This window comes from Acromyrmex echinatior, chromosome 14 (genome assembly GCF_024713525.1).
Source record: "Acromyrmex echinatior isolate Ae372 chromosome 14, ASM2471352v2, whole genome shotgun sequence".
NCBI classification, from domain to species: Eukaryota; Metazoa; Arthropoda; class Insecta; order Hymenoptera; family Formicidae; genus Acromyrmex; species Acromyrmex echinatior.
In genome coordinates, this window is record NC_141865.1 from 6,360,711 (window position 1) to 6,384,857 (window position 24,147).

The following is a 24,147-nucleotide window of genomic DNA, read 5'->3' on the forward strand; positions in this document are numbered from 1 at the left end:
ATTTTACCCTTTGAAGTAAAATCTCATTCTTAAAGAAAACTTAAAAATTAAACTTTTTTTCAATACTGACTCAATTTTTCACTCTTTATAGTGAGATTCGATTCCAAAGAAAGTATACATTCTTTAGATAAAGATAAATAAAATAAATTTTTTTTAATTATGAAACAATTTGCGCTAGATATAATAATATGTGTAAATAACATTTACATTTCTCAAATTTGGCTGAAATATCCTCAATATTTCATGTAAGTAATAAAAGGTTAATGAAATGTTGATTAAATATGTTAAAATATCATTATATCAACTAGGAAATATAAGCAAGACTGATTAAAATAAATCATTGTTTCACTAATTTTTTATTATAACAACTTGATTTGTTTCGTACAAAAAAGGAACGTTTCCAGAACGTTTACAACAACTTTTCACCTCTCAAGCGCATACGTTCCCTTGCAGTTTTATTTAATAAATAATATTTTTATTCTTTTGTTCTATTTTTTCTACAATTCGTTCTCTTACAATTCTACCACGCACTTGACATGCGTATGTTTATTTCCTTAAAATAACGCTTCTCTCATCTCGACTGACAATCGATACTCCCATCTTTTGGACATTTCGTTTAATCATGAAATTGATATACAATACAAATATATCCTAATATAATATATCACATTGCCTAGACGATATTAATCGAAACGCGTGCAATCCTTTTCAAGGTGAATAATGTGAATAATATAATATATTTGTCGATAATGAGAATTTAGAATTAGAACCTGCTGGTGGAACATTTCTATGCCAACATTGCGCTCTATGATAACGACGACGACAGATGAACGTTATTCATTTATTCGCGGTTATTGTAACCGCTTTTTGAGTCTATGTGCAATAGCTGAGACGAGTGCGGCGCCTTTACCACTTCCATCTTCCGCATGGATTAATTTGAACTGCAATTAAAATAAATTAAAATAAATATATTATATAGTAAACATTATACAAAGGAAACTTTCATATATGATAGATAACATTAAGTTTGAAAACAGTCCAAATAGGGAGTGAAAAAGTTATTTTCTATTTCTACAAAAAGAAAATAAAAGAGTATGTTGAATTGTTAATATTAGAAACAATGCAATTTAGAACTTTAATTTTTAATATTGTCTGTAATTTAGATTTTTTTGCCACAAGCAAAATTTTATTCTCAAAATATAGAAAAACAAAATAAGATTTCCTTATTGCTAAGTTATACATTTGTCAACAAATTTCCATTTTTTCATCATTTTCTTCGAATTACAATTTTTATTAAAAAACGATTTTAACATTGGAGATAAAAAATCCAGATTGCAGACGAGGAAGGAGTAAAAATTGCAGAAGGTTAAAGACAGAACTTCGTACATTATACCCTTCACGATAAAATGCACATTTTCAAGATTTTCTTTTAATACTTATTTAAACAGCACTTTTTTCTAAACAAAGAAACAGTTTTGATGACTTACAATAAATTTTTATTTATTTAATTAAATTATTATGTACTTAATTAAATATTTATTTCCGCACTTATGCATACCTTTCGTCCTGGAGTACAAAGAAGCGAAATATACTGCTTCATCCAACCTTCTAATCGAGGATGATGCTTGTAGAGAGACCCGTCTACGGCGATTGTTACTTGTTCTTTATCGATGCGATCTATCAAGCTCGCAAGACCTTGAACAGAAATCATCGATGAGTTTAAATTTTTGCTTTACAGGCGCCGTTTAAAGCTTTATTGACATACATATCGATACTAAAAGAGCTGCACGGTTAGAGGCGACCTCACACACATATTGAACGATTCTGATGTCATCTTCGTCCGGAATGATGCCGAATTTTGCAAGAATTTCTTTTGTGTTGCTGTCGCCACCATCTAACGAATCTCTGAAATTACAAAATTAAAAATAAACATCTGTGAATTTTTTATCGTCAGATTAATGCCCGTTTTCACATAGAAAGAATGATTTTGCTGAAAGATATAAAATTTTGAATACCGATCTGAAAGTAATTTTGTCGCATCATCAAAATCATTATATTAGGAATTAAAAAACCGATAAGTAACCTTGTAAAAAATTAAAGAAAAAAATGAAGAATAAGTTAAATCGAGATTAAAATTAATTTATACTGATGCATAAAAAAATGATTTTGCGAAAGATCTAAAATTTTACTGGATATCAATTTTAAAATAATAAGTTTTGTTGGATCATCAAAATAGCAATCAGTTTGAGTTTTCAACAAAATTATTTTGATGATCCAACAAAATTTATTATTTTAAAATTGATATCCAGTAAAATTTTAGATCTTTCGCAAAATCATTTTTTATGCATCAATATAGATTAATTTTAATTTACTCTTCATTTTTTTCTAATTCTAAAAATTAAAAGTGTAAAAAAGATATAAAAATTCTTAGAATTAGAAAAAGATAAAAAAGTAAAAATTGAACCAAGATTAAAATTAATCTGCATTCATGAAAATTAATATAAGAGTGAACTTACTGCTCGATGTGCGACACCAAATCGGTGGTAAGATTACCAGGTGTTAAGAGACTGTCAGATGTAGAATCTCCTACAAACAAAAGCCTCTCTTTGGTCAACTTCGCAAGTATCACACGAACCACCTCACCGAGATATTTTCCAGCAATGTATTTTTCAAATCTAAGAAAAGGAAAAAAAGTCATAATGATGTACAAGGATCTTTTTGATATCTAAAATGTTAATTTTTTCGTGCAGAGACAAATTGATAAAAATACAATTTTATTGGAAATGATATCCACTTAATTCTGCAACAGAATAATTATAATCCAATTAAAGATAATACAAGTTTGTTCACTTACGTAAATGAATTCACGATGAGAGAATTTGCGTCGTTCTCGCGATCAAAATCTGTTTTTATGAAATCCAAGACACCATTATCGCCGAAAGCTCCCCACTCGATATCAATGATAACCTGGAGTAACGAAAATTAAATCAATATCTTGATAAATGCTTCTATGTCAAGTGTATAGAGAAAAAAAAGAAGAGACAATTAATTATAATATAATATCAGCAAATTATTAAATATAAAAATGATTTTAAATTATAAAATCAAATTTTATGGCATGCCTTTTTAAAATATATATCTTTATTTTAAATATATTCAAAGAACGCGTGATAAGCAAAGATTAGTTTGAAAATGCATCTAATATCATATATAATATATATATGTATGTTATCATGATTATCAAAAACTCACTTCTCTTTCACCGTGTCTCTCCGTCTCCCAATGCTCGACTCGATCGGCACGTTCCAGATAACAGGCATTGCTGCCGGTTCCCAGAATAAGTCCGACCGCCGTGTTATGATCTAAAGTCGATCCCTGTACCAATGTACCTGTAGTGTCGTTTAATACAGCCAAGACCTTCACCTTTGTATCGCCTCGCCGATCTAAAGCTTCTCGTAGAAGCCTCACGGCATCCTTGTTTACAGCATCGGGACAGTTGAAAGTCTTGGTCCATGTAACCAAAACACCGACATCCAGCGAGTGTTGAATCATCGGGAACGAGAAGGTAAAGCCTGCACAAACATGGGTCGCCAAGATTGAAAGTGGAAGAACATGTGGAAATTATCAAACAGACAAACGTAGATAATTATGTTGTAGATAAAGATGGTTACATTAATATATCTTTGAATCGATTTCCTGCAGCAAACAAAAGTGTTTTGTGTGATACCTCGTTGCGAGATTGTTATTTGTATATAATATTGTGTAACAATTCATGTTAATTAAAGATTTCACACGTTCAATATCCTGATACGTGTGCCGTATGCGGAACTCAATTTACCGAGAGGAAGCTCCACGTCCTGAAGACCCTGGGAAATGACGAAATCACTAACAGACTCGGCCAAATGATCAAACAAAGGGATTGCCGAGCCAACTCTTAATTCGGATCCGATGTAATATCGCTTCACTTCTTCTCGTATGGGAGCACCATGAGCCAATTCCAATAAGACCACGCGAAAATTAGTACCACCAAGGTCGAGTGCCAAGTAAAGACCTTCTTCTGCAAATATTCAAGCACACATTTTAACTGTCAGTGTTAAATCATGATAGAATAATTCTTTTTTTTTATTTTTAACTCATTCTTTCAATCCTTAACTGTCTAACTGGATTTAATTTAACATTTTTATTACTCGAAATACTTTACTATAAGTAATTTATGTATTAAAGATCTAGCTTCGATCGGTATAGGTATTGATAGTTCGTATTGATTGTATTATTATAAAATTGTAAAAATATATTCTTTTTTACAGAATGACTTTGGGTAAATCAACATATAATATTTCAATCATGATGCCATTACCTCTCTTATCTCGCATAAAAAAATTACAGATCGTGGAATACAGTAGACTTAATTCGGTAAACAAATTAAGGATTGATGATAATTATATAAAACTTCGATTGCGTGTTTTTACTGTCGATAAAGTCTTAATTCAAGATAATTAATCAGTTTCGTTTTTTCTTTTAATCTTTGTTAAATAGTAAAGCTTATAATAGAACTTAAAGTGCTTGTCAAAGTGATATCGTTATTGTTAAGCGCTTCATTAATAACCTGTTCCATCAAGTAGCTCTGGTATATAGGTGTTTTCCATCTGCAATGAGGATGGTTGCTGATGGATTCCTTTATTCATTTCCGAAATGAAAACATCTTGTATCTTCCTGGCGGTAGCTGCGGAAAGTCGCATTTTCGCCACGCGATTCTCGATCTACAAACAGTTTTTCCCCTTTGAACAATGTATTGTATATGATGTGTAAAATGTGCGTGTCAACATATTTTTATGATATCATCTTCACTATAAAAAGAAAAATTCTCGTTTATTCATAAATTCTACCGATATCTCAGCGAGAAGGTATTCCGCGGAGCTATATGAACACATGGTATTATTTACACATTGCGTTATGTATTACGCAGTTTCTAATAGGATTGTAAGCGTATAGTTTGCAGAGCAATCATACTTTATATGCTGCACGTGCAGCATATAAAAAAAAAATAAAGTAGCATATTCTCAATTAATTCCAACGATTGTTTATCATTGTTTAAGAATTTTCTCCTGACAAGATTAATTGATTACTGTCTTTTAATTACGTGTCAAAATAACTACTTATTATTATGCATGAGGATAAGAAATTAGTTTAATAAATTTGCATGAATTAACTTTCTTATGAATTAATAAGTTTCTTAAAAGGAAAGAATTCTGTATGGAGTACGCATTCTTCCAATGTTACGCTGTTTATCAAAGAAAACCGATGTAATAAATCAAGAAAATACTAAAATTTAATTTAATATTTATTTAATATTTGTATACTTTGCAAAATTTATAAAAGTAATTTCTAAATATTTTTACAGAATTTTTGCATCGTGTTATTAAAAAAAACAGTTTAAGCAATTTTATATTTAAAATTGTATTTTGCAAAATAAAAATAAATTTAATATAATCTGTGATACTCGTTTTGACTTAATTTTTGTATTAGAAGGATAAGTATTACTATTTTTGTACATAAATAATAAGTATTATGTAACCGTTGTAAATTTGAAAAATATGTCAATAATGTATCACGATCAAAGATCAATTTTCATCTCTGATTTAATAAGGAATTGCTAAATAAAGAGAAGACGTTATCTATAAATTGATAAACTACTGGTCTTGACTATAACGTCTTGAACTTTTAATAACAGGATTTCCTTTCGATAACCCTATAACTTAGAGAGTAAGATAAGTGTTGTGTGATAGACACCGCAGAATAATCCCGAAATTCTGGATCTACTACTATTTGGACTGCTTTTTGAGACTGCTTCATACACTAAACATAATAAAATTAATGGACTTCTTATATCGTACGTATAAATTTTAAATACAATATGATTATAGAAATCTCCTTAAAAAGAAGATAAAACAAAGACACAATAATTTTTTACTGAATTTTGAATATTGTTTAAAAAAATTATATTTATAAAATTTTGTTCGATTTTACATAGAAAGTAATATCTATTAATATTTTTCTGCATAAATATAATCTTACAATAGCGATGATAAGAGCGTCCTAAATTTTCTTTTTGTTCGAAAGATTGCTTTATATTTTGTATATTTCTAAGAAAAAAGATTTTATTTGTTACATATTTCTATAGTCTTTACGTCTGATATTTACAGTATCTTATCGCACACGTGATATGATTAACATAATTAAAAGGAAGAAAAGAATCTGTAGATAATCGGCTCATGTCACTAAACTCTTAATTAAAATATCGCGTGATTAATGTCACAACATCATTTAATTTGGTTCTTATGCATATTCACTATACTGTGTCTGGCTCTTATGTATATTTTGATATTGATACTTATATTACTTCTTTTGCATCAGGATTAATAAAATGTGCAAATTAAAATACAGTCTTTGACCCCATTTTTTTTTAAGTATAATTTATTTTCGATTAGATTATTTTAACTGATATATCATTATTTGTGAATTACACTCATAAATCTGTCATTGAGTAAGAAATCTATCTGCTATTTATGTGTTAAATAAAGGATTCATTAAGGATGTTTTATATATTTTTTCAAAAGAGTAACAAAATCATGAAAAAATTACAGATTATTATAAATTATCTAAATCACATTTAAAAATAATACGCCAAATTTGACGGTTTACTATCTTGATCATAAGTTATTTTAATAAAAAAAAAATAGTTGTCTTTTTTTTTAATCTGTACTCTAATAAAAATGTGTGGAAATGTATTATAAAATAAATGATAAAAATCTCAATTTTTTTAACAAAAGTACATAATGTATTCAAGATTATTTATGTATGGAGTTACATTGTAATGCATGAATTAGTTGCGCAGTGAATAAACAAAATATTATTATTTGTTCTATATCTTTGTAACTAATTAGTGAATCGCAATGATTTTCTAGTAACTTTGCATAAATTACTTCGAATATTTAAAGAACTTATACAAAAAATTTAAATTTTTATCATTAAACAATTTTTAATTTTTAACATTTTAATTTTTGACAATTTTAATTTTAAAAAATAATAACAAATAAAAAATAAATAAATGACAAAAATGTGTTACTAAATAAAAATGTAATCTCATTCACACAATTTTCATATGTATATAGTTTATTTAAAGTGTAAGAATTAAACACATTTCCAAATTTAATTTTCTTTGCAGGGACTGTACGTGTGATACATTCTTAAGGAAAGAGAAACGTTAATCAAAAACGCACATAAAAAAGTTGAATTAATAATATATCTGATATATTAGATTGCGCATTATTTTTTTCATGAATGCTTTTCTAATTTTTACACCAATTCTTACAATTTCCATAAAAAATTATGTAGTAAATATGTCGTTTGTCTCATTTGACTCATTTCGCATATTCTTATCAGGTTTTGATATAATATCAGCCTTCAACTTCATCGTACGATTAGTTTAAGAGAGCAGAAGTTCATGGAATTAAGGATTGAAGATAAGATATAATAATGTCTATGTGACACAAATGTTACGCATGAAATATAAAGTATAAAATTCATGTATGTGTTACAGATTATACTCACTTTTTGACGCCTAACATCATCAGAAAGTATCAACGGCGACACTTGAATCGCTTCGTGAAGTGCATGTTCCGCAGGAACAACCATGTTGAAAAATTATCAAAAAAATCTGAAAAAAAAAAAGAAAAACATTGATATCCTAGTTTGAAGCAGCAGCAAAGTAAAAGTTTTATTGAAAGTAATCTTTTAATTAAACGACATTAAAAATTGTTTGATTCCATCGATTAACAATCTTTATTATCTTTTTAAACTTTAAGAGAAGTCCAATAAAAAATTAATGTAAAATACAGGCATATATAGAAAAAAGCCTATATGACAAAAAAATGTTAAAAATGTAATATAATTTTATCGCCATTGTTATAAAATTATAACATATCACATAAGATTTTAACTTGTAAACAATATATAAGTTCCCGTAGTATTGTTCCAAATGAAATATCATTGCAGATATTGTTTAGACATAACATTTACTAAATCAGTTACTTACTATCGCTATTGCCACAAAAAGTACATTTACAATAAGTACATTCTTGAGTCTATCGCAAATACTATTTTATATATCAGCAAGGCCAAAAGACGATCAGTTTTATCATAACAATTGACGTACGTCAATCGCGTAACAAAAATACACACTTATAATCTAATAATATTTAAATCGAAATTAAAAATTAAGATGTTTATCGTAATAATTTATAAATTTTAAAAAATATGCAATTTAATTTAATGAAGATGTATAATATGTAATTAATTATATTTATCCCTTTTTATTCATAACTTAGCAAATTATGAAGGATATGACTGGAGCATGTGATTTCTGATAACACAGTTTATTTTACTCATAAATTTTACGTCATTTAAGATAGAGTTTTCCGCTGTAAATGTATCATTGTACGTCACTATAAATCAATTAACGTTCTGGATTAATGGGAAACCAAAAAGTGGAACGCGCATTGCATCAGCGATTGTGCACGGAAAAGTACTTAATTAGCTAAATGTTCCGTAAATTCCATTACTGACTTTTAAACACATATTATGAATTTACAAAATAACGAGGTAACAACAAATCACTACACTCTTATCTGGGTATGAAGATGTCAGAAACGCAAAAAAAAAATAAAGAAAAAAAAAGACGCTTGTTAATTAAAACTTTAAGTAGTCTATTGTATATTTCTAAAGAGTATTAAATGATAAAGTACATCAAGAATCTAGATATCGAATCAGATGTGCAGATATTTCTCTGTTAGAATAGTCTGACTTACGAACGATAACAATTATAATCGGGCTCGATTATTGGAATGGATATAATTGTGAGAGTTTGAATATCAATTTATCATATATATGTATTGTTAACGGCATGAAGTTACATTATGGGTGAGTATGTATAAACAACGTTATCAATAATCATTTATAGGTCTATATAACAACGAGGCCATAAAAGTTGAACCAGTCGTCTTTCAAGCTCGATCAACTGGTTCAGATAACTTGCCTCTCGCGTTACGGTCATTTTTCTTATTTCCGTATCTTATATACAATTCCGCAATTCCAATTTAACTTTCAAAGTGATCCGGAGAAATTCTATATTTAAAACAATATTTCGTTTCGGTATCTGTCACAATCCGGTTATTGCATATAAAGTCGTAATGTATTCACAGACTGCGATTTTCCTATATTATTTTTATATATAATATATATTGGAGTAATTAAAATAAAATATGTAAGAATAGATAAGAATTATTTTATAAAATAATCTTCTGTTTTTTTTATTTAACATAAAAATTTAATATGGAGATATTATTAATTATTCAGCAATTGATGCAAGTAATAATTCACATTAACAGACGTGTATCCTTTTGTCGATAGCAACATGATCTGGTCTTAAATCATGATGTGTAACGTTATCTAGATAAATCAGGTAAAGAAGAAACTGCGAAAAGCTGCGAGAATGTTCTTTCCGAGTTGCAAGCGAATGAAGCTCCATTGAAATCAATTGGAAGGTGCAAAACGTCAACCAAGATAATTCAGCCAGTTGACCCGTCGTAATGATTCTAATCCAGAGTGCAACACGCACATTCGTCGTTACTTCCTTGTACCAAGCACAGCATTTCACTGTCTTTCCCAGGCTCTGTGATGGATAGAAAATTTTCAACTGATGTGATTCGCAATAAGGCGCCGTTTCCTGTCAGCATCAACTATCTTATTCTTCATTTATCACACTTTGCACTGATCAGCGCATCAACGATTAAAGAATCTGACGTAAGCATAACGTTAAAGATGATAGTCTAACGCCATGAGAATAATGGAGTTGCGAGAATAAAAGATCTCGTGGAACAATTTAATTGCAATATTATTGAATATCACAGAATTTCGCAGTTATTTATCAATTTTTACAGAGTATCTATTAATTGACAAATTTAATGAATTAAATAATTTAATAACATATTCTTTAAACATTAAAATAAATCTATTTAAATAAAAATTTCTTAAAACTTTTAACATCAAATATCTTGATAATTATCTATTTTAAATCAAAATTTTAATAATATTTATGTAAAATTAATTAAATAACAAATTTCTCTTCAAAATTTCTTCAATAATGGATGCTAAATCATTTGTGTTTGTGTACGTATGTGTCTTTAAATTTTTTATAAAACAATATTATACCAATTTTCAAGTATATTGCTACATGTATATTGCTACATGTAACAAACATGTCTATTACAGGACATTCTATATTTTTTCAAGTGAAATATATGAGTATACATATTTATATTATTCAAGTAAATATTATGTTGATATAACATAAATATTCATAGTACGAGTTCTCTATGTAGTTTTACTATTATATGAAACGATATAAAATGGAATTAATTAAAAAGCAAAGAAGTCAAATTATTAATCTTGATATTAATATCGGAATATTATATATAAACGTAAAAAATTTTTATGTTTTTATTTTCAACATTCTAACTAGATTTCATTGTTTGTTCAATATTAGAAGAACAAAAGCAGGAAATGTAGTGTATGATTTATCTTCGTTGTGACAACAATGTATGTACTTTAATTCAGCCAATGTTGTACAACTCTTGAAGATTAGGTTTGGCGTCAAGTGCACTCTGGTTATCTAATCGAGTGCTTTTTTCTGAAGAGTATATTCATAAATATTTTACCTGCCGTTTAAATAATAAAAGTTCAATAATTCATGACATTATCAGCAAAAGCACTGAATAAATCCCAGTAAAATCAAGGTGCGTAGGAATCAAACGGAGAAATATAAATAAGTGTAATAAACGGTTCATATTTTTAGATTTTGTTTTCGAATATATCTGTTACGCGTGTATGTACGAAAAATTTATAAACAAATCAGTCTTGCACGAATAATTTTTAACGACTGAAGTAAAAAAGGTAGAAATATTTTAAAATTAATTAAAGAAGTTAGTAATTTAGAAAATATCAAAATAACTTCAATAAATTTTAGCTACTGCAGAGTTAAGCGAGAACTGTTGTAAGTAGAACTTATTTTAAAAGAAACACATGTATAAAAATAACGCGACAACTGAGACGGCAAACTCTTCATTCCTGGAACGCGATAGATAGATAAAAGACAAAGTTGCGTAAATGTGACATTGGGTGGTGTGATAACGTTTTGTCAACTAGATGAGATGCAAAACAACAATCTTAATTTATTTGTAATTGCCCCCTTGATATCTTACTACGAAAATTACGTAAAAGAATGTGCGCGCAACTCGACATTATCTAGTATTCAGTAAAGACGATCGAAATCTCGTCACTAAAGTTAATTACATGATGTTACTTATTTCGAAACTCATACATCGAATAAACATGATGATAATGCGAAGACTGGATTTTATTTTTGATCAAGAATCAAAGACCTCGACATATCTCGTGCAGACATGACGATTACGCTATCATATCGAAATTTTAACACTCGTTAAATTTGCGTAAGTTTGTTACTTTGCACAAAAGTACAGAGATTTGTTTGCGTCTCTCAAATACACGCGTATTGTTTATATTAGAAGATATACAGTTTTCTTTATACATGTAGCAAATTTATTGAGAGATGCTCATGTCATCTTAATAAAATCTTGAGTTGAGTAATTGAAATTCTTCTAAAAAACAAATATTAGAAATTTTGATTAGCAAAATTATATTAAAATTGCAAAAAGGTTGTATAAAATAATGAATCAGTACAATTCATACTAATTAAATATACTAATAATTAAGTGATACGTCGAAAGAGAAAATGGGAATTAAATATTTTTAATACAACATTAAATCCTTCTCGTAAAGAATCCAAATTTAAATATAGTTTTATCTAAAAAATAATTACTTTTGACTTATTATTAGACTTTGTAAAAAGTTTTATAATCGCTTTTAAATTTGCTTATCATAAACACACATTATTCTAATCCAAATGATATCGACAAAGAAATATTTAATCAGTCTGTAAGGCCGAATCTAGAGTGTGGTCCTCAAAATCTATTTACCGATTATCATTACGATAATGTCTGGTTCCGATTGCGTAATATAAGGACCGTGAAAGACGGAAACTGAATCGGAAAATTTTATCGCGCGACTAAATTAGTGTAGTAAAACGTTTCAACGAACATCACGTGTTACGACGGTACGACTGGTGTAACAACCGGCAAAAACACATGCTACACAATATTTCAAGGACTCACGTGGTTCTCACTGAGAAAGTAAACAGAAACAAACCTGCGTATTGATGAGAGCTGACATTTAAATCATGAACTTCAATGTCTAAATCTACAGCAAACTGAAGTTCCGATCACAATAAATCGCTAAAGAACAATTCACGAATCTCAATGAAATATCAACACGTAACCTCAGAACCGTCACAAAAAGATACCTAACGATTTCTAATACAGTGACCGCGATTCCATTTCTATAATAGCTACTATTCTATATTTTCGCTGTTTGTGGAGAAATGGCGTTTCTCTATATTTAAAATAATATAATTCATTAAAATAAATGTAGATTCCGTCTATTTTAAGATTCAAATTATTAGTTACAACATCAAGAATTTAAAGTGTTTCGAAAGACAGGACTTTGAAGTTCTAATGTTAATTATCTATAAAATATTAGATAAAAATATATCATATATATTAGGTGTTGGAATTAATTCGTAGCGTTTTACAAGTGATGGGAAGTACTTTCATTAATGTATTTTTTAATGCTCATGTGAAATAAATAACATTCTTTCATTAAAAAACGCTACGAATTAATTCCAACATCTAATATAATATTAATTAATTCTTTCGGAGGAAAATTTCAAATTTATATGAAATCCAACAATCAGAAAATATTAGTACTGTTCTTTTTTAGAAAGAGAAAGTATACTAAAAAAATAATTTTGTACATTAGAATTTGAGTTTAAAGGCGTATCTAATATAATAATTAAAATAATTCAATCATAAGATTTTATATTTACTTTAACATATTATATTAATATCAATACACATTTTATGCAATTTTATAAAAACCAAAACGATCGAAAAGATTCCAAAAAATAGACTAGAGATAATCATGTCACTTTATTACACTGTGAAAGAAAAAATTTACCTTTTACGAAAATATTTACTTTACAAGAAGCATCAAAATAATAAGCATCTTTTGCAATACAATATTTCGCATAATAATAGCTTATGTAGTAAAGAGATCTTTCAAAAGGAAAATTGATATGACAAATGCCCTCGTGACAAGCCCTCGCATAATTCTCGAATATCGATAAGTAGATGGTCCAGGAAATGTTCCAGTTTCAGTGAGACAGGAGGGCACGTTAACTGGTGGGACTACTGACCCAATTTTGCATACGGTACCTGATTTCGCACACGTGTTTACCCCTTCCGTTGATCTCCGGATCGATCGATGGCGAGACTAACAACGCTGGCAGTTGGTCTTCGCGAGCCTGGCTCTTCGTCGTAATACACGCGTGAATGGAACAGCGAGAAATGTACTCGCGACGGAGTCGAGCGGCGACTGGTGGACGGTCGTGCCTCCGACGAGCTTCCAACGTGATCCACGATCGTCTGGTCTGGCCCGCGGCATCCACCACTACTAGCTGCGTGCGTCACGCATACGTACGTACTTCGATAACGCGTAACGCGTGAACGAACGAGGGGTCATGCGGGCATATGCGAGCCCCTGTTCTCGTGCCTTCCTTCGTGACGTCTACGAAAACACAGAAAGCTGCGTTCACAAGTGCGAATCACCGTCAATCGAGAACATCATGAATTGATGTTATGCTACTGAAGGTATGTTTGTTGATAAATTTAAAACCGGATTTGGAGTCTCGGAAAATATTTGATCAAATATTATTTGTCTATCTTCATTTGTTTGTATGTTGGGCATTTTATATCTCTGACGTTAGAGAAAATCAAACAAATTAGAACTCTCTAATCCGAAGGTTGAATTTATTTATATTTTGAAACTATTTGATGAGATATTTTTAGATTATTATTCGACAGTTATCTTTTTATTCTTTTCACAATTTATTAGGTGTTGGAATTAATTCGTAGCGTTTTACAAGTGATGGGAAGTACTTTCATTAATGTATTTTTTAATGCTCATGTGAAATAAATAACATTCTTTCATTAAAAACGCTACGAATTAATTCCAACACCTAATATATATGACTGGAATACTTTGTAATATGTTTGTTAATACGTAATTGATTTTTAATTTATCGAAAAGGGTTAAACGGTTTAATTTGATTAATATATGCATGATATCAGTCTACTACTAATTACTTAATAATAAAGAAGCATGGTAATAAAAAAATATATATGCTTGTGATTGACAATAACATAAAATATTAAATCTGAAACTAAATAAAATTAATTAAATCTCAAAAGTTTTTTATTATCAATATCTAATTAAAGTGAAAGAAGAGATAAACGAAAATTTAATATTAAAAAAATATAAAACAATTAATAAATAAATTTCGTTTATTCCTTAAAGAAAATAAATGAAAAAATATTGATTTCCATTGAATTAAATATTTCATTTAAAAGTTAATTTTTTGTGGCGTTCAATTAGTTTTTTGATCAAGTAATTTTTTGATTACAAAAAAGAAATCGGAAAGATTCGATCTTACGATTCAATATCGCGATATTATCTCAATTATTGATTATCCTTAAAAATAAAATCTCTTTCAATCTGTTATTTTTTAAGAGATGGTAGCTTGAGAATTATTTCGAAATTTGAAAATTTGAAAAAGAAATCTTAAAAATATTTACATATTCACAATCTTAGATTTCGTTTACATATTTGATGATCTACACATATTTATTATCTAACGTGGCTTACACATCTCAAGTGACAAGTCGACCCATTCATTCTGAGTTCATAAACCTACGCATCTGTGTGTGTGTGTTGTGTGCAGCGCATACATATGTAGATACAATACATGGCTATCACATTGGACATACGGTTAAATGAATTTATGCATTATTCGACTTGTTTTATCTTCAAATCTAATTTTTTATTGCATGCATAATTCAACGTTATCTTGAATTTGAGGTCATTAAGTCATTGCAAACGTCAATTAAATGACATTTACAACCCCACAAAGGTCTGACTGGAAACGTAAAAGCACAGTTAAAATGCACACACATAGATTAAGAAATCTTTACCTAAATAATGTAAGTTTGACTTATTTAATTCTTAGCGTAAAATTATAATAAATACAAATTTATTAATATAAATAAGTAAGTAAACAATAAATCAATAAAATTGTAATTCTAATTAAATATACATCTGAAATGTTTTAAATTAATTCACTGGCTCTCTATCTAGATATGTTCACATAATTCTGTCTTTCCTCTTGTATGTTTTATTTACAAATGAAATAAAATTAATAGAAATATGTAATGGAATATATATATAAATTACATATGTATAATACTTTAGTATACAGCGCGTAGACGTAGGTCTGTATATACAGAGAAGCAATGAAGTAACATCCGTCTCTGCAGACTACATAAGCTGAATGGAGTTTGATTAAAACGGTTGATGTGTGTGTTTAAATTTAGATCATTGCAATTGCCCAATCCTTCCTTCCCCTTTAGTAAAGACCAATCTTAGATCTCTGAATACATTCGATTGGATCGTATCACAGTTCGCACGTAAGATTCGATAAAATATTAAATATAATTAAGCAATATAACGTAAATTATGTATAAATGTAAAATTTTATTTTTTATCTTAATATATAAGTGGAATAAATATATATTAAATTTAAATATCAAAGATATAATTATTAATATTACAAATTTTTAATGTGAAAAGTATAAAGATAATAATTCTATATTTCTTTAGCACAACGTGAAAAGATTTTGTGATTGTGTCGAGAAATGACATATGATTAATAAAAAATATCAAACATCCGTAAGAAATCCATAAGACTAATCACTCGAAAGAGAGAACGTTTGATCCGCTGACCCATCTTATTAAAATCTCTGATATATTAATAGAGAAAAATATATGAATACATGATGTGTCATAAATTTAGACGAATAACTCTTTTATAAGCGAAACTTTTATTGCAATTATTCTCGAATTGATATACACACGATACTTAACAGATATTAAATATAACTGCTATTAATATATAAAAAAATTTGTAACATAAAAATAATTAAACCTTTAGTTATATGTTGTAAAACTATGTCATAAACTTATTAAGGAAATTATATATTTTCCAAAATTTTTTAAATACAAATAAAATGAAAATGTAATTAATGTGTTCCTTTTAAGAAAGTTTTCGATTTTCCGATGTTTCCAATTTTAATACTATTTTTATTATAAAATGCATGGTTTAAATATTAATGTAAAAGTTACTTGTGCTAGCATAGTATAATTTACATATTTTAATGCTTCTATTATTTTTTTAGAAAATATATAAATCTATATAACATATTTATAAATATATAATATATATTAACGATATTATTACTCAGGCAGGAGATCATCTCCGAGTTCTTCGTCACCAAAATCATCATCTCGCTTTCCAGCTGCTGTCATAGGACGAGTAGGAAGAGGTCCTATAGGATCTGCATAACTTGAACCTAGAAATCATTTTTATGATTCTAATAATTTAAATAAATATAACTGAATAATGTATCAGATAGTATTACATATATCATTTTCACTTTGAATATTAGAGAAATCTATCGTATTAGAGAAAGATGGAAATACAAAATGACACAAATATTCCAACAATATCCATTCTCAGATTTATAGCTGCGATCAGTAATATGTAACGGTCTGCCGAGTGTATTAAGTGATAAAGAGAGAACAAAAATAGACTAGTCAAAGCAGCCGCAATCATCAATCATTTATTCAATCCATTAGAGTGGTTCGCGTACCACTTGTAGATCACTTTTACTGATGCTTGCTTTTAGTGAATGCTAATCATACTAAAATTATTAACTGCATAACCGCTAAATTTTCCACGAAGCTCATATAATGTTAAAATTATATGATAAAAAATTATATTTTCATTAGAGCCACAAAAAGTTAAAAATATATAAAAATATAAATATAAAAATAAAATCGTAATATAAAATATGATTTTTTTATTTAAGCAAAGGCTTAATATTTATTTAATAGATTCTTAAAGCAAATCAGTGGAGATTCTTAAAGTATATCAATATACGAGTGATTTAATTCCATAAAAACTTTAATAATCGTACTTTGATAATCATTTCGGCCTGAAATTGGTCGTCGATCCGGACTTGGTCTATGATCTGACATTACACTTAATCCTGAACCAGCTCGTGATGATGTTCCACTATTACTTTTCCTAGAACCTGCACAAAACGTACGATCAAGATTTAATGATAACTTAAAAGAAATAAATAAGTTATATTATTGCATACATTATTGATATAAACAATAATAAAGGAAACTAATAGTAATTCAAATTTATTAGATCTCAATGCATACACCAATAGTTAAAAATTATTATTCATATATTACTTTTAAACATTGAATTGTACATTAAAATACATACCTGTTGTACCTGGTCTTGCTGAACCTTGTCTTTCTTTTAATTCTTTAGCTTTTTCGGCCTTTTTTAATTCAGCCGCGTACATTTGTGCTTCTTTCAAACCCAAATCACTACATAACCTAATCAAAAATTTTAGACACTCTATATTATCCGGAAATTTATTATGAATATCTTGATACTCTGTGAGAGCTTTATGGAATTGCCCAGTGCGTCTTAAACATGCGGCAACTAATAATCTCCATCTTGGTTCATCTGGCGCGAGCTCTACTGCTTTTTCAAAATAAGTCAATGCTTTTTCAGCAATCTTAAAGAGAATACAATGTAATAAGACAGAAAAATGTGTAATTTTATTATCAAAAGCAACAAATTGTTAATACAATAATTAATTAATAAGTTATACCTGCATTGATATAAAATAGGATCCAATCCAGTCTATCACCTCAAAATTAGCAGGATAAAATCTATGGGACTGTAATACACATTTATAGATTTCTTGATAAAGAAACTAAATATATATCACAAATATGATTACAACAATTGAAAGAGGATTTAGTTAGAAGTAATAAACTTACGTCATTGTAATACTGAAATGCCTGCTGCTTATCTCCTATTGAATCATATAATTCTCCCAATTTTTGTAAAACACCTGGATCAGATGATATTATACCTAACAACTGATTATACCTGTTTGAAAATATTTAAATTAATTCTCATGATATTTAATACAAATATCAAAAATTAATTACATAAAATTTTAAAAATAAAGAATAATATATAATTGAATTTAAAATACCATTCAGATGCTTGATCAATATCGCGCATTAATTGATACAAGTGACCAATTTGATATAACGTTTGTGGATCATGTCGAACGATATTACGAATTTTCCAAAAACACTCTAAGGCCTCTTCATACATATTCTCTTTCTTATAAACTAAACCTACAATAAGAAACATCATTAACAAAATAATACATATATGCATTAATATAGTTACATATGAAATAAGTGAAGAGATGCAAGTAGTGCAAGAGAATATTAATATTGAAACATTTTAAGCAAGACAATTCTTACAAAATCATTACCTAGATTGTACAGAGCTTGTACATGACTAGCATCTGTTTCTAATGCACACAATAACAGCTCCCTAGCAACATTCAATTCATCTTTTTTAATTGCACAAGCAGATAAATTAACGTAAGCAGCTGCATTGTAAGCATCGGCATTACGAGCTGCTTCACCATACTTTTCAGCTTGATCATAATCTCCTTGCTAAAGAATTTTTCTGCTTAGATACAAGAAACAAGCCAACATAACTGTAGATACTTATAAATATACTCACAAGATAGTAGATGAACGAAAGCATAGTTGCTGCCCCACTATTGGCTTTGGTGTCACGATTTTCAAACATTTTTAATGTATCTATGGCTAATTGTGTTTCTCGATTATGTAGAAATACCATGGCTTTGTTTATTTCTAAATCAGCAGCTAAAATACTATACGCCGAGGATTTTATGGCATCAACACACCTACAAATAATTGTGCAAATTTTTATTAAGAAACTAGACTAAATGTAATCGTAATTCTTTAAAGTATACCAAGCAAATCCAGCCGTAAGTGACTCTTCAATAACAGGCGCTATAAGCTTTGCTGCACAAAGTATAGTTTTCTCAGCTTCTAATTTCATTTCTTTTTCTAATTTTGACAAATCGTCATTCTTTATAACTTCATTTAATATGTTAGATGCAACATCATCTGTCTCCTACATTTAAATAAGAAAATATAAGTCACACATGATAGTATAGTTTAATGGTTCATTCATGATTTATATATGTGAATGAAAAATTATATTTGAATAAATACTCATATATAACCATTATTTTATACATAAACAATAACATTTAACAGAAATAAAAAAAAGAGATGAGAAGTCTGTGTGAGTGTGGAATACTTGATGAAAAGAGACAATTGCTATAAATATGTCACTATGTGCATCTTTGTGAATCATAAGACACATATTGTGACATGTAGCGGTGCAAGTGTTGGCAACTCTTTGAAAGATATACAGCTTTAATAAAAACGCAATATAATAGTGCCAAACTCACGGGATTTATGCTATACTTGTCCTCCTGATCTACATTAAGTTGTACTTCTAGTAACTCTAAGAAAGCTCTTTTCATCTTATCACGATGAGATAACGCGAAATGACATAAAACAGCATGCAAACCCGCATTAAACTCAGATCTCTCCCTCATCACCCATTCAAAACTATTAGCTGCCTCTTCTAATCGACCCATTTGCACAAATAACATTCCCATGTTATGCATAATCTTTATTCTGCGAAATATTTACCAAATTAATGATATTATTAGCAATGAAATAATCGTTTCTCAACAGTTCCTCGATCGCATAAATTGATAAATATATTCATTGATAAGTATTCACCTTAAATCTTTGTGGGCTGTTGGAGCTTGATCAAATGCCATTCTGTACATTTTTATAGCTTGAGATAGTTGTCCCATTCTTACATAAATGTTACCCATATTAACTTTGAGTCGAGCACTATTACTAAACATCCTATTCCTTGTTATAGCTTGATAAGTTGCTATAGCTTCTGTATACATTTCATTATTTGTGTATTGAACCGCTAAGTTGAATAGCACCTGCAAAGATAAATTAACAATATATTCAATCTCAACCGTAATATAATTATAATTATATAATTTTTGTAATTATAATTTTATGCAGTACATTAATATATTCACATTCTGATCAATCATCTTACTATTTTGCATCGTATATATAAATGTATATATATATATATATATGAGATAGCCGGCCAATACAAAAATTGTGGAATAATATTACAATTTAATCCGATTACTATAAAGAATAACAAAATATAAGAGTTTATAATGATTTAATGAACTTACGGCAAATGTTAAGTCTATATTGTGATTATCACTAAGACCAGCTTGTTCTTGCAATCGTATAAGAGCCCTTTCTCTTGAAGAAGCTTCACGCGCTCGTTCCAAAGCAATTTTTATATTATTTTCTGAGGCTGCCTGTACAGAATTTTCAATCAAACCCATTATTCTTCTTTCAGTCGTTTTTATCTTCTCTTCCGGTCTTTAATAGAAAGAAATTATTTAAATATATTTTATTAATGCTTTTAATGCTACATATACATTAAATATGTATAACACACACACACACACACACACACACACACACACACACACACACACACACACACACACACATGTGCAATGAAAATATAAATATAAATCTTACGTGTCTTCTTTATTAGTTTCCAATGGAGGCGCAGGACCTCTGGAACTAGTTCCCATATTAAGAGGATCAAAAGCTTGTTGACTGCTTGTATATCCGGCACTCCTCACTGCTGTCATAGGTCTAAGTCCATTAGTCATAGGTTGCATTGATGTGGTGGTACCACTTCTTTGAAACTAAAAAAATAAAATCGCAAGATCAAAGATTCTTGAAATATGTCAAAATCAAGAGTGTATATAATATCAATAAAATTATAAAACTATAATAAAAATACATAAATTATTATATGTGCTGCATTGATGGTTAATGACAGATTCTCTATCTAATATGAAATTTATTTTTTCGAAATTTTTATATTAAAAATCTTCTTATAAGAAAAAATTCAAATACTATTTAAATTGATTTAAAATCATAAATATAATCTACTTGTACTAATGAAATATCTTTTATTATTAAGAAAAAGTTATTCTAAATTAGTCAAAACTTGCAATTAAATTGTTTAAGGTAGGATATCCATTATTCTACTACATGTATAAACTCCATATAACTTACTCGACTTGACGTTCCAAGACGCATTGCAGTGCCTGGTGTCTTGGGAGTGAACTGTCAAATATCAAATAAAATAAAATGTGTAGCCAGAAAAGAAGATGCTTAAATAATTACAATTTAGTAATCACAATTTAGTATTGTGAAATGCAATATAAAATGAAGTTTTAGCGACGCAATAAACATAATGACTATTGTGTTTACTCACTATTGATCTTTTTCCATAACTTGTCCTGACAACTTCCTGAAATAATTCATCCTGCTCGAGATCTTTAATATTGTATACCGCTGGGTAATCATTATATCCCGCATAAATATCATCCTCCATTTCCGTGGCGGACATGGTCAACAATTTTACGGTATTCTGTATAATTGTACCTTTTTTTATGTGCACAATATACGTATGATCGACGTTAAACAATCGATTTATACACTCTAACGTATATTTCTAAATAATTTAAATTGGATGATTAAAATTAAACGAAAAACTTTTTTGGAAAGTATACTCCGAATTACATAGCATGAAGGCTAACAGCTGATCGTATAAGAATCATGAGATATAAATGTAACATCAGAGAGAAACCTGAGAGAGGACATGAGGGTCTTTTTCCTGTAACCACAAAATGCCCTCGTACACTACTGCCCTCTAAAGAAGTGGATGTAAACTACATAACAATATCCATTTTTTTGCTTCTGATAGAAATAAATTGCTGAAATCGTTAAAATCTCTATTAATTTGATAGATTAATTATTTAAGCGATTTCAACAATTTATTTCCATTAGGAGCAAAAAAATGGATATTGTTGTGCAGTTTACATCCACTTCTTCAGAGAGCAGTACGCGACATTTTGCGGAAAAAGGCTCTCAATCAGAGAAAAACCTGAGACCGATCATCTCGGTCTTTTTCATGTGACGCTTGGAAATTTTTGCATATTAACGATATCATCGTAATACCAACAAATTTTATAAAATGATGTGAACTCTGACAAAAAGTAAAAGGTAAAAGTGGCTTTTTTTAAATATAATTGCTCACGTGAAGAGTTTTTGACATTTCAATATTACATCATAATTTTTATTGCTTTTTTTAATGATTTATAATTAAATAAAGATTAATAATAAGATATATCCTTTCTTTTTCTCTCTCTTTAAGTAAAGATAAATGTAAATTTTTTTAAAGTTATATAACAATTTGAATCAAATAGAATAATGTGAGAATAATTTAAAGATATAATTTAAATATAATTTACCTATCACTTTTCTTTATTAAAAATACGGAATAAGATATAAATGACAGATTTCAACGATTTAAAAATAACAAAAAGCCACATACATCAATCTTTTAAAAGTATTGCGTACATTGCGCAGATTTCGTGTAACAAAAAGTTATTACAAACTAATGCTCGCTTATTGTAATACAATTTGAAATATATAGATGAATTGTGTGCATAACGAATGTAAGAAGTAAGGCAAAAGCCGTGCAATAAAGCCTATTCATCGGGGAGTAATAAAATTGTAACGAATAGATTATTTTACTTATTTTGTAATTTATGCGAAATATTTCGATAGACGGTTGGCGCGCGTCCTTGGTGATTGTTTTGGCGCGGAGGGGCGGGTGGATACGACGCGTCACGTTTATGCGAAGTTACCGCGCAGTCATTCCCTTACCGAGACTCGTACAGGTAGGTATCTATGCCGCTCTCTTTCAAATTTCTTTTGGAAAATTTGCAACATTTGCGACAAATAATACGAAACATACTTTAGATACATTTTAAACACTTACTTAAAATATTAAATAAGAAATAAGTCAGAAAAATATTTTAAAATAATTACTAAATAACTATTTTATTTTTTTATTTACTACTATTAAAGATGCATACTTTAAATAAAATTGTTTTAAATACAACTGACTCATACGACTTAATTAAAAAATACATATAAAATAAATGTTCCGAAAATTTATTTAAAATAATAAATTCTATATAACTCTTTTATCTTTTTTATTAAAAATATATATTTCAAATAAATATTTCAAATAACTTTATTTCTTAAATATAACCGTGCCTTGTATATTGTTAATTTGACTTTACATTATGTGAAACAAGTAAAATCCAATTAGTATTTCGTCGTGGAATTAATGAAATAATTTCTTATATCGATTTTCTTGGAACTCAACAGTTTAGTTTTAGCGGAAGTCATTTAATGTGATATCACACATAATTATGTCATAATGGAGAGCATATTTGACATTTATTTTCTAATTTTAAATATTTCATATCAACTAATGTGCTACGTAAAAGGCAAAACGTAACAAGTGGCTTTTTTTACAAAATTATTCACATAAAGTGTTTTCCCAACATTATATATATATATATATCTCAATTTTTATTGCTCTCTTTGATTTACAATTAAAAGTTAATAACAAATTTTACTTTTTTTAAATAAAAATAAGTGCAAATATATTTTTTTAATTATATAACAATTTCGACTAATGGAATAAATGTGTATAAACAGCATTTATATACATTTAGATATATATAATTTAAATGTAATTTATCTATTACTTTTTTCAGAATAAGAATGCGAAGTAAGACGTGAAAGACAGAATTAAACTGTTCGAAAATATCAAAAAGCCACAATACGTTAATCTTTTGT

General features: G+C 28.5%; 2 protein-coding genes across 2 annotated transcripts; both read right to left on the reverse strand.

Annotated features, from left to right (window-relative positions):
* Positions 1-337: 337 nt before the first annotated feature.
* Positions 338-13,619, reverse strand: LOC105150471 (hexokinase-2). Its single transcript, XM_011063589.2, has 10 exons — positions 13,467-13,619; positions 7,612-7,717; positions 4,607-4,760; positions 3,839-4,057; positions 3,253-3,572; positions 2,855-2,967; positions 2,517-2,675; positions 1,766-1,905; positions 1,559-1,695; positions 338-941 (listed from the first exon to the last, which is right to left on the reverse strand). The coding sequence occupies exons 2-10, from the start codon at positions 7,693-7,695 to the stop codon at positions 852-854; spliced, it is 1,416 nt and encodes a 471-aa protein (XP_011061891.1). The 5' UTR covers positions 7,696-7,717; positions 13,467-13,619; the 3' UTR covers positions 338-851.
* A 2,549-nt stretch (positions 13,620-16,168) lies between these two features.
* On the reverse strand, positions 16,169-22,143 carry nompB (intraflagellar transport protein 88-like protein nompB). Its single transcript, XM_011063588.2, has 15 exons — positions 21,704-22,143; positions 21,502-21,552; positions 20,953-21,125; positions 20,592-20,787; positions 20,104-20,321; positions 19,764-19,995; positions 19,257-19,420; positions 19,001-19,187; positions 18,744-18,930; positions 18,453-18,600; positions 18,232-18,343; positions 18,060-18,128; positions 17,663-17,963; positions 17,343-17,459; positions 16,169-16,715 (listed from the first exon to the last, which is right to left on the reverse strand). Exons 1-15 carry the CDS (start codon positions 21,836-21,838, stop codon positions 16,600-16,602), a joined length of 2,406 nt encoding a protein of 801 aa, XP_011061890.2. The 5' UTR covers positions 21,839-22,143; the 3' UTR covers positions 16,169-16,599.
* Between the last annotated feature and the right edge of the window lie 2,004 nt (positions 22,144-24,147).

Excerpts from the sequence above, each read along its gene's own strand:
- nompB (XM_011063588.2), bottom strand. The coding sequence starts at position 21,838 with ATGTCCGCCACGGAAATGGAGGATGATATTTATGCGGGATATAATGAT. Across the intron at positions 18,129-18,231 it reads CATTTCAGTATTACAATGAC|TCCCATAGATTTTATCCTGC; the intron begins GTAAGTTTATTA and ends TGTGTATTACAG. Across the intron at positions 17,964-18,059 it reads CCTATTTTATATCAATGCAG|ATTGCTGAAAAAGCATTGAC; the intron begins GTATAACTTATT and ends ATTCTCTTTAAG.
- LOC105150471 (XM_011063589.2), bottom strand. The coding sequence starts at position 7,695 with ATGGTTGTTCCTGCGGAACATGCACTTCACGAAGCGATTCAAGTGTCG. Across the intron at positions 3,573-3,838 it reads GGACGTGGAGCTTCCTCTCG|GCTTTACCTTCTCGTTCCCG; the intron begins GTAAATTGAGTT and ends ATGTTTGTGCAG. Across the intron at positions 1,906-2,516 it reads TTGGTGTCGCACATCGAGCA|AGATTCGTTAGATGGTGGCG; the intron begins GTAAGTTCACTC and ends TTGTAATTTCAG.